This window comes from Chrysoperla carnea, chromosome 3 (genome assembly GCF_905475395.1).
Source record: "Chrysoperla carnea chromosome 3, inChrCarn1.1, whole genome shotgun sequence".
NCBI lineage: Eukaryota > Metazoa > Arthropoda > Insecta > Neuroptera > Chrysopidae > Chrysoperla > Chrysoperla carnea.
In genome coordinates this window covers 18,430,991-18,443,344 of record NC_058339.1, presented here as the reverse complement: position 1 = coordinate 18,443,344, position 12,354 = coordinate 18,430,991, and the positions used below count along the sequence as shown (strand labels likewise).

General features: G+C 27.8%; 1 protein-coding gene across 1 annotated transcript in view; it reads right to left on the bottom strand.

The window, feature by feature from the left end:
• Positions 1-6,075: 6,075 nt before the first annotated feature.
• LOC123294743 (nuclear receptor-binding protein homolog) overlaps positions 6,076-12,354 on the bottom strand; it is a 132,355-nt gene continuing 126,076 nt past the window's right edge. The window contains exons 2-10 of the mRNA XM_044875876.1: positions 12,001-12,225; positions 10,814-10,944; positions 9,985-10,079; positions 9,442-9,525; positions 9,087-9,374; positions 8,165-8,324; positions 7,889-8,075; positions 6,857-6,976; positions 6,076-6,785 (exon numbers count right to left, since the gene is read on the bottom strand). Coding sequence (XP_044731811.1) covers positions 6,585-6,785; positions 6,857-6,976; positions 7,889-8,075; positions 8,165-8,324; positions 9,087-9,374; positions 9,442-9,525; positions 9,985-10,079; positions 10,814-10,944; positions 12,001-12,225 — 1,491 coding nt within the window. The 3' untranslated portion in view covers positions 6,076-6,584. The remainder of the gene's footprint in view (positions 6,786-6,856; positions 6,977-7,888; positions 8,076-8,164; positions 8,325-9,086; positions 9,375-9,441; positions 9,526-9,984; positions 10,080-10,813; positions 10,945-12,000; positions 12,226-12,354) is intronic.

Genomic DNA, 12,354 nt, shown 5'->3' with positions numbered 1-12,354 from the left:
CATTTTGGTAATCAGATGGGTGCAGATCGACCTTATACCGTCTCTTGTACTATTGTAAAAAAATACAGTATATGAATCAAAATTGTTACCAATAGACATAGTAGACATGGCATTTGGCACCAGCTCTGTTTCACGCCCAATTAATATTCCATTCTAAGTTAATGAAATAAAAGTACTTAGTTTGATCATTATTTAAGACGCCAACCATACATATACCTAAAAATTTCTTACCGGCAAATTCATAGAAGCTCCAAATTTATGGAACTATCAGTACAAACCATTGTGATTGGTACTGATAGCGATATTTTTTACGGTCTTACTGTCTACTCACCATTAATTTCTTTAATAGAATAATTTCCTGCCTTTTTAATACGATTAGTGTCTTACGTGTATTTATTAGACTAAAACTGCTAACCTGAAAAATTTCTATAACAATTTCGTTACACCCAAAAGCCATCGTCATGAGTGGTTTGTGGCTAATAATATTTTCACATAGATATTAATTTATATTTCAAGTAAAAACAATTCTTGTCAAATCCGATAATTTTCATTAATCTTCACTTCCGAGAAATAAGAGCAATAATAAAGAATACAAAACTTAACGAAGTTGATAGACGGATACGAATTAGTCTCTATAACTTGAAATTGCAGCAAATTTTTCAGATCCTCTAAAAATATTTGAAAACTGATTTTATGTTGATCAGATTTCGAACTTTTTTTGAGTTAAAAATTTCGCTATTAAATGCCTTCCATTTATCAATTTACTTTCAAAAATGTTTTCTTTATCTTTTATATAAACAGCGGTCAGAATAATTTTTCACCTACAAAATTTGATTATTTCTCAAAATACGCTTGAATGAAAATCTTATTTGAAAGACTACAAATAATTTGATATGTGTTGTGCATGATTCAAAGTCAATACCACTATTTCGAGGTAGATTCCGATCTATAAGAATTGTTTTCAAATCAATAAAGCGTTTGAACGACATTAACATTTTTTTTAACTCTGTTAAAACGAAATATCTCCATATATTTTTATTAGGCTAAGTGTATTATTAAAGGCCAAGAAAAATTTTGAGTGTCGGTTCTTCGGGGCACAATAAGAAAAAATGTGAAGTCGAATTTGCTATGCTTTCAAGGTAAAATTGTTAAGAAATTATGAAATAAACAATTCCCCTTTTCTACACGTCTAATACACTTTTATATTATTCCTCGGGACTATTCCGAGAAAAAAATATTATTTTACTTTGATATAGCAGTTACCCAACCGCTCCACTGAGCTATTTCATCTTTAAAACAAACCGTGTAGTCTTCCCTTGCCCTCACTTACTCGCTGATAATGAAGCTTTATATTGGTGAAAAATTTTTAAAGCCAGTCCAGTAGTTTTTGAGCTTATCCATTACCCTTTATAATATTAGTGTAGATGATGCTTTCCTAATGTTTGTGAAATTACGTCCTTTATAAGAAAATCGAATTGCTGAATATGGCAAAGATTATAAATGCAAAAGCCTTTGAATTTTTATAATAATAAATGAAATGGGCATTGCAAATCATTTTGTTATGTTACAACATCTTAGAAAAGTAACGAATATAATATTATGAAGTTTTTTTTTATCGAAAAATGTTTGAGAAACAAAATGAATTGTGTTCACGTAAATTAACTTAAAAAATATTTAACTAGAAGAATAAGATAAGAGCAAAAACGATATATTACACAATTTCTAGTATAAAAGCATAGTAGTGGTAATAATTATTTTGATTACAGCAGACTGATGTTATGAGCTTGATTTGAAAAAAAAATTTGATACTGTGTTATACAAATATATAATTTCTTTTTATTCATTATTTATATTTATAAACACGTCTTTTGTTTTTAAAAATAAAATAACAAAATGTTTATGTTTTTTTTTTAATAATAATTTATTTAACAGTTAATTGTTATGTGATCAATTAATTAACTTATATAATTAAATAAATATGACCAGATCATAAAAATGCATTGTTCTTATATTTATATAATATTATTGATATTTTTATCTAGCGCTTGTTTTTATCTTTTCCGAGACAAATTCAAAATATTCCTAATGTGAATGAAATAATAATATGACAAAAAAGTATTTTGACACCATTGCTCCTTTTAATCTAGATGTTAACTGTATTTATTTCAATGGTTAGGTGTCAAACAAGAGGGCCGTGCAGTATTTAAAAAAAGATTTGCCAAAATTCAAATATGGGGTAAATTTTTCGTATCAACGAAAACAAGATAGGCACTAAATTATTAAAAAAAAATTAAAAAAAACGTATATTAATCTTTTATTTGCCCTACGAGCTGGCAACAATTTTTAGAGGTTTTGGGGTAGGAAAAATTATTGCTAATAAGCATAGGTATTAAATTTAATATAACAGACATATCAAAATCAAATAATGTGCGGTGATCAGGTAAAAAATAAAACGCTATCGAACATTAAACCTACAAAATACATATCTGAAAGCTTGCAAATGTGTAGAAGCAATCCTTAAATTCAAACTGGAGAGTAATTAACATCAACCGAAATTATCTGGTAATGTGAATACATTTCATTTTGAAAAGCGTATTACACTATCGGATAGGCCGAAAAACATAGTAAATTTTTTGCGGTCTGTCAATGATAGGGGTTATATATACAGCCACAAGCAACAGAAAAATGGATAAAATAACATGTATATCGCATTAATGAATAGTATTTGTTTATAAAACAAAGAGAACACCTTTTTACAATCTGCCATTTATTTAAATAAAAGGCAAGAGTGATCAATACACTAAAAAATGACAGACTATTTTTCGTATACAAACTTCAACATAACAATACTTTCTTTTACTAACTAATATTGTTATGTTAAAGTTTGTACACGAGAAAATCGTCTTCCAACAAATTTTTAGTGTATTGAACAGGTTTGCTTTTTATTCAAATGAATGGCAGACTGTAAAAAATTGCTCCCCTTTGTTTTACAAACAAATGATAACAATATGTCATGCTTGTTATTTTATACATTTTTCAATTTCTATCATTAGCAAACTGTAAAAAAAGTTTTTTTTTATACTATCCGATAGTCTATAAGAGGCGGAGCAAACATTTAAGTTTTGTTCCACCACAATCCGAAATAAAATCTACATTTGTTAAAATAGATTTAGACTGCAGTAAAATTTAAAGACTGTTTAAACAAATTCACACGGTAACAAAAATGTTATAAGTTTTACGCCTAATAGCTCCTAAAGAAATATTTTAACACTTGCTTAATTTTAATTTTTGATAAGAAACGATTATTACAATTCTCTTTTTAAGCTTTGCTCCCCCCCTTTTTAAGCCGCTCAATTTTATTTTTAGCACAATATTTAAACAAAATAGTGAAATCATAATATTATTTGTGCATCAGGTGGGTTTCTGGACCAAAGTTTTGTGCGTGGATGATTTTAATTTGCACGGCCCTCAATTTAAACATACAACAACTTATTGTCTCTGAAATACGTTTATGCCTTTTTTTCATAACTTCATTCGTCAAGAAATCGTAACTTCACAAAAGCTATTCTCATTCTTAAGTTTTATAGTTGGGAGATACTTAAGATTACTTTCCTTAGGAAAAAAAGATTATTTTTTAAAGTTAATCATACAAAAAGGCATTATACAATATTCTTCAATTGATAAACAACTCGAAACAACTATTGATATACATACCATTAAAATATACACACGGTTTATAAGTTTTGGTATCAAAATTTTGCCAAAAATACTGTAACAAAGTAGTGTCGACGATGATTGAATATATAATAAATAGTTTAAATTTTTAGAATAAAAATTGTTATCAATAATTAATTATTTAATATTGACAGACAAAATTACTAAAAATTAGCCAATTTCTTCCGCTTTCTCAAAATTGTTTTAATTAATTTAAAATAATATTAATTATTACCTACTACACATTAATTCAATTAATTAATTTAAGATTATTTTGAATTATCGAAATTTATCACAGTGAATAATGTTATTATTTATTTTTTTTTAACTCCTAAATACTATTTATTCTATATCCAATCCTTAAAAAATTTTGTTCGTTCTAATCATTCACACTCTCATCATCACACAAATCAACAAACGAGCAAATAACACCTTTTTTACTGTTCATTTTTTTTTTAACTTTATTTACGTCTACGATTCATTTTTCAATTTTAAAAAATTACATCAGTCTCAAATAGGCAAACACATTAGTTTTGTTATTTTTTTTATCTCCCTAATTATAATACAATTTTGCTTTTTGTGTTATCATACCGAAAATAATGACACGTCTGCTTATATAATTTGTTGTTTTATATTTATGACTATTGAGTATTTAAAAAAAATGTACAATTTTGATATCACATACTTTTCAATTTAAACAAATACTATTTATTTTATACCTAATTAAATTGTGTGTTGTTTTTCGTTAATTATGAATTTAAAAAATTTGTACTTTTATCACAAAAAAGTATAAAAATATTTTAATTTTGTTTTTATTAAAATCTTTTCATTTCAATTACGATTCATTATTGTTTCGGACAGAAAGTAATAAGTTGAACAAAGATACAAGATAATTGTTATTCATTTTATCACATAAGTTTTTAAACAAACTGTCCGAAACAAAAGGTAACCACTTATTAAAATGAAAAGGTTTAATTATTGACACTTTCAAGTCAATAAATCTTCTCTAAGAAAATATATAACGGCAACCCTATTTATTTAAATTAAAAAAAGAATAAAAATGAATATTTGACATACTTAAAAAAAATAAGAGTAGGTTTTCAATAAGAATCGCATCATAGAATGTCAGATAGTAACAGAAAAATAATCTGACTTTTACAGTCTGCCAATGATAAGTGACAAATGGACCAAAAAAGAAAAATGTATAAAATAACATTCATTTCGCATCAACGCATAGTTAAAAATTAACATTTGTTTGTAAAACAAAGAAAACAACTTTTTACAGTCTGCCATTCATTTGAATAAAACGGCAAATTTGTTCGATAAACTGAAAATTTATTGGTAAACGATTTTCTCGTTTAAAAACTTTTACATAACAATATTTTTTTTATCAACTAATAATGTTATGTTAAAGTTTGTACTTTGGAAACCGTCTGCCAATGAATTTTTTGGGTATTGAACAGTCTTGTCTTTTTTTCAAATGAATGGCAGAAGTTCTTCTCTTTGTTTTACAAATAAATGTTAGTTTTTAACTGTGCTGCTTAGGCTTCACATGCTTTGTTCTAACATTTTTATTTTGAAATTAATTTTTGTAATAATTTAAAATGACTAAAAGATAATCGTTTACCTGGGGGACACAACAAAATGAAAAAAAATAATATTCATTAATTAAAAAAGTATGTACTAACGAAAATTGTACATAAAAAAAAACCAATAACATTATTATTATTTTGAATGAATGAATTAATTATAATAATAGTTTTGAATACAGAGTACATTTAATATACATACTTAAAAAGGCAGCCGTATTATAGACATTATAAAATCATTGCAATAAAAAACAGATCACATATACATTTCTTAATTTATAAATATATAGACCTCTAACAGTAATGAAGCAAAAAGCGTATACATTGGTTAATGTGAAAAAAGATATCATATTTTCTGGATCGATTTTATTGGAATCGATTACAACAGCAATTTTCACACAATTTCTAAATGTTTTTTTTTATTAAATAATAATAATTGATATTTTGATGATAAAGAAAATAAAAAATTAATAGTTAAAAAAAAATATATCGATCATTTAATTAAAAATTTTAACTTTTTTCAGCACAACTTTCGATGTGTTAGGTAGTGAGTAAAGTAATACTGTCAAACATACTAAAGTCAAAATTTATCAACTGCGTAATATATTCCATCAATTTTTGAATTGTCTAAAAAATTTAATTTTTTTTGCTAAAATAAGTTACATGGAGGATTTTTACAAATTGAGTAGAATATATTACAACATCAGATGAATTTTCATGTAAAATAATTTCTTTTCGAAATGAATCGTATAAAAAAAATATGTGAAAAAGCAAATAATAATAACAATCGATTCGTTCGAGAATTTTTTTTCTAATAAATTACATTCGCGCGCACCAACCTAAATTTTGGAAAGTGATTTCATATACAATTTTTCGGGATCAATAATTTTAAAGAAAACAAAAAAAGAAAATTCGATATGACTAGCTTTCTGCACCAAGCTGACATTTAAAAAAAAATTCAAACAAAAGTAAAAATAAAAGAGTGGATGGAAACACTTTATTGAAGTTTCTATGTTCTCATAAGACGACTGAATGTATGATAAATCTAACAACACCTTTGTTTTCAATTGAAAGTAGTAAGTTTGTTTTTGTGTTAAATTAATTGCTTTAATTTATAACGGTGATATTTTTATTTATTTATTATTGTATTTTTTTTTATTTAATATTAAATTTTGTAATGTCCAGCACTTTTTTAAAACCTAATTTAACCAGTCTTCACTCCCCCAATAAAGTCCTATGCTAATATTGTATAATTATTATCATGGACATAAAGTACCACTACTAACTGGCTGAATGCACAGTCATCTGACTTATCGGCTGTGTAGGTAATGTTGGGAATGTGTTACTTGGAGGCAGACTTCCGTCACTGCTACTACCACCACTTTCTTCCGTCGTCGTACCACCGACACTACTGTGCGCATGTTTGCTAAATGAATTGATTAGTGTGTCTTCAATTAAATTACCAATTTTTTCCCGATCCTCCTATGGGTATTAAAAAGGTTTTTTATTTAAAAATGATGATTCATACACAGTTTGAGTATTTGAAAACTTACGTCATTAATAAAACCGAGATGTACTAATTCCTGAGCTAAAGCTGTCGCAGATTCATTTTGTGACACTAAACACGTTAATTGTCGATTCATTTTGTCATCCATTCTTATTAATATTGTCATCTAAAAAAATAATTAGGAAAAAAGATTAAAATTAATAAATTGTTAGTCCATAGACCGCCAAATAAAGGTCTAGATTATATTAAGGTTGATTAGTTAAGACGATTTACGACTTTAGTTTTAGGCTTAATAAGAATTGATTAATCAATTAAAAGTGATTTAGCTGGACCTCTGTTTTGGTTAATCACAAATTGCAATTTTAAAGATTTTGGGTAAAAGAGCATTATGCTATTTGTCAAAAACACTTTTCCATTTATAATTCAATTACCCAGATTTATATTAAAATAATAAAAAAAAGTTATTAATCAATTTTAGTATTATGACTCAATTTAAAATACGCTTTACGAAAAAACTCTTCAGTTAAATTTAAGAAATATTTAAAAGTACTCAAAAAACAACTTAGTATAAAAGGTTTTTGTATTTGATTGAATTCGCATTGTATACCCTACAGATTCGATTGGAATAGAAAACATAATTCTGCTTCAAATAAGTCTCGTCTTGCTGAAGATAAAAAGCTGAGAATATCTGCATCTAAAGATTCTGTCCAGAAGATAATGTCAAAGCTTCATCATCCTGTACTGAAGGTAATTTTACATTTATATCATGTAAACATATTAAGTCAATGTAGCTTATTAAAGTTTACACCTTTTTAGTTTACAGTCATATGAGGTAATAGCATGGCGGCTACTATTTCATGGAGTTAAAAAACAGATTAAAGAAACTGAAAATAATATATTTTTACATTTCTTCTCATATAAAGTAAAATATCCTCTTGTATTATATTTTATATTCGGATTTTTTTCAAAATGTATGTATAAAGGCAGGAAAATATATAGGTTTCACTTATTTTTATATCTCTAAAATGGAATAGAGATCGTTTAGCAAATATATTATTTTTTAAATATTTTTTCCTACCATAAATTCACCAGTCTCTTCCTTTGGTTTAACGTTACACATCATATTCACCACTCTTCTAGTTTCTATATCTAATGGTTCCGGTGTCACAGATTTCACTGACTCTGATATTTCTGGAGAAATAGCTCTAGGTCTTGGCGGTGGAGGTTGTTTAGCAGTAAATGCTGTTAAAGGATAAATTCCATACCTAAAATTAAAATCAAATCATATACTATTTATCATATATTATAATAAGTTCTTTCGAAAGAGGGTTTGTGAATTGTAGGTTTATCTTACTTCACATCTTCAATAAATTTTTCTAACTTTTCTGCAACGGGCACATCGGACATCTTAATTTGCACTCCTGGACGATCGGAATGTACTATTTCAGCTACAACCACTTCTGGACCGTAGAGCTTTTGGACTAGTTCATCAGTAATTGTTTCTGATATGTTAGCTTTAATGAACAAAGAAAAATTTCGATTAAACTTATGTTAATTTTTAATAAACCACTTTCATAAAAATACGGATTTTTCATAGGGAATATTCTCCTCAACTATTTGCAATTATAAATTGTAATAAAAATTTAAAAAAAAAAAAAAAAGATTTCAAATTAATTCTGTCAAAATAATAATAAGAACCTGTTCTAGATGTTCTATTATATAAATTTTTTCAAGAAATCAATTTTCTTGTAGTATATTGTATTGTTCTATCCGCCCACTACCATAAATATTCTCTACCGTTCTTCGTCCGTTACCATAATTGTGTATGAGTATACGCTTTGAATTGAGAATACAAAGAAATTATCTCGAATTTCAATCCATTCATTAGTTTCAGAGAAACTCTTTAACTGATATACATATATTCTTACAAACATACATACATACATACTTCTCATCCAACTTTTGTATCTTGCCCAGAAGCCCCAGTAGACTTAGACTAACATATTTCAATATTATATAATTCCTTTGGAATAACAAGCAAGCTCTTGACTTATGTAGGGTTGATTAAAGGACGACGAATATTCTAACATCTAAACACATACAAACTTTGGCACGATTGGCTTCTGGCTCTTACGGATTAAAAGTCTGTATTTTATTTTTCAAATGATAAAAAATTCAACATGAAACAATGCCTATTATAACGGACTTAACGATAATTTATAGAATTATTCAATCTATGATTAAAGACGATTAATATGAATATCGAAAACAATTACCTGCTGTATTAACTAAACAATGGGCGGCTAATAGTTTTAACGAATGTACTTCGTAAAGTAAAGGATGAAAGAGAAGTTCTCTGGCAGTAGGTCGTTGATCAGCATCTTTGTTCAAACACTTATGAATAAAGTCTTGTTGTTGTGGATCCTCCAGAGAATCAATAGTCCGGTTTATATTTTCGTCTGTGACTAGATTTCCAGAATCTCCATTACCTTGAATTTCTAACGCGGCCATTTCTAACGCACACATTCCAAATGAATAAACATCAATTGCCGGTGTCATTGATGCTAAATTGAACAGAAAAAGTTTTAGTTTTTTTATAAAAATCACGAAAGTTATACTAAATATACTTACTAGCATATTCTGGCGCCCAGAAATGCATATTTTTAATATTTTCTCTACAAGTCTTCACATGGTGATTTATTGAATCAGGTGCAACTGTTAAGAAAAATTAAAAATACCATAATTAGAATGATTGTAACAACATGTGTCTGGGCCGGTAGTAAGAATATGAGACATTGGACAATGTATCTTACAATTCCTCTGACTGGATAGTTATTAAAAATGTTTCCAACACGTTTCGACGATCGACCCCCCACCCTTATAATCGCGACGCGAATTTAAAACACGAACGCGCACAGTCAGTATCATTGTAAAGATAAACAGAATCCTTTATGATGATTTCCTTATGAATATTTCCTTAAAACAGGATAAATTGAACAAAATTACTTAAAGTCATGTAAACAACAAAATCAATTTAGGAAATCAATCATAGATGTCCCTATCTTACAACCAGAAAAATTAAAAAAATTTCCCAGACTTATGAATGCAGCAGCACCACTATGCCCTAACAAAGAGAAATGATGAAATGTGTGAATTAGTTATACTCAGAATTACCTGATCCTATTTTCACGAGGCCATTGTGCTGAATAAATATCGTATCACAGGTGAGGTTGCCATGGACGATAGGTGGCGAACAGGAATGCAAGTAACTGTAAAGAAAAACATCACAATGTACCCCCCTTTAGTATGATTGAATTTCGTCTATAGGAATTAAAGTAGATTATTAAAATTGCCGCCGGATATTGTTGATAAATATCATTGACGATCAATATTAAAGCGATTTTGATCGATCAATGAATTATTATTTTATACTCGACGGCGATTGTGGCGAATTTGAACGAATTGTTATCAACGCGTTCGTTGATGATTTTCGTTGAATGAAAGACGACTCTTTCGATTGATGCTGGAAGAAGAATGGCGTCGCTAGCTAAACATATGATGGGATCTTTTTAATATTATTAAATTATATTTTGAAATGTTATTATATAAAATATCATTTGATAAGGTGTTTCACCCCACATTTTGTTGACATGTTCGTTTTAAATACTTACAAGTAAATTGATATAAATTAATTCAAAAACTTACCTTTTCATTGTTGAAAATTTTTTTAGTTTATTTCATTTCTTAACATTTTTTATTTTACAATTTTATTTTTACTATCAAGGAAATATTTAATTTTCATACCTGTATTTTAATTCAATTTAAGATTTAAATATACTTCAAAGTTTTCAGTTAAAGATTTCCTTGATTTTTGAATGAATCAATAAATTTATCTTAATTTAAAAACAATATAAAAATATAATATAAATAATTTCTAATATTTAAAAAAAATATTGTTCAATTGTAAGAAATGTTTGCCATACTAGCAGTTTAGTATATTTACCTGAGGGCTGAGAGGATTTGTGTACACCATCGTTTCCATGCTTGAAGAGGAAGCCTTTTTACATTACGTTTGGTACGCTTTAGGAACTGCTTTAATGAACCCGATGACATATATTCGGTAATAAATATAACCTAAATCAAAGAAAAATTACATCCATTAGTTTAATTTCATCTTATTTTAAATATTTGTGAGGGAAGCTAATGATTTCTGCAACACTGTGATTTGATGATGAATTCTTCTATTGAATCCTTCAAATTAAAACCAAAATAAAGAGTAAACTTACTAAAATTTTCATCCTGACCCAGTAGTATGAGTATTCAATTGGGCTCAATGGAATTCTTTATTAGGGTAGCATAATTTTTGGAATTAATTTATTAGATTCAAACAAATAATTTGAAAAACGTTTCTTGGAAAAATAATATGTTAAAGGGAAACATTTGGAGGTGCCCTTAAATAGGATTTCAACTTTAGAATCATTTAAATGTCAACTCAGGTCTATATTTTATGATTAGACATAGAAGAACAATTAGAAAGTTGTCCTTCATGACTTCTAGCATTTTCTTCAGAAATTAACTACAACGGGCCTTACTTACGGGACAAGCATTATATGGCCTTAAAATCCTTTTATGCCATATGATTTTCGTTTGAGGTTTGTGCAATTAGTTATTTTGATTGTCCTTGTTAATCGGTCAAAAGGCTCCAAAGAACCAAAGACCTAAAAACTGATAGACTGTCAGTCAGCAGGTAATGACAGAAAAAAATTAGCAAGTTTTTACAGTTTACCAATGATATGGGATATATATACTATATTTGAGTGTCCAAATAGAAATTCTGGTTTCCTGAAACTATGAACCCCTGAAACTTCCTAGAAACCCTGAGTCTCATCAAGAACTATTAAAACCCATAGTTTCAGATAATTTGACCGAAAGCCATTTAACATAAGTGAATTGCAACGCGAATCAGAATGTTCGGAAAACAACGGACATCCCCCAAGATAGTATTTCTTGGTCAGCGTTTATTTCAGTTTGGATTTATCTATACTTGAAAAAGATAAAAAATAGTATTCTTCATTTCCGGTTTATTTTGGCATGTTTGATAAAATACCATCATCAAATCTTGATGTTACAATAATTGTAATCGTGCTTATTTGTGACTTATGTTAAATAATAAGAACAGCAGTCATGTACCCTAGGTTTATCATTATGTGTATCTGTCCAATATCGATGAAATTTCACAATATTCGGATGTTCTAACTGCGTTAGATTTTCAAATACAAGTTGAATTTTCTCCTCTTGTGCCTTGAAATTCTTACGTTCACTGAATTGTACTTCATTCCAAACAACTTCAACACCCTCCTCGGTATCCATGGCCAAATATGCGCAGTCTATACCTGGAACATCTCGTTGCTCCACCTGAAAAAAAACAGGAAAACATCAAAATTAATAAAAATGCCATACGATTACATAATAAAATTATATATTGAAATAAACAGGTGTATCATTTTTAAAAATAAATTGTATTTATTTTTTCAAGTACAAGAT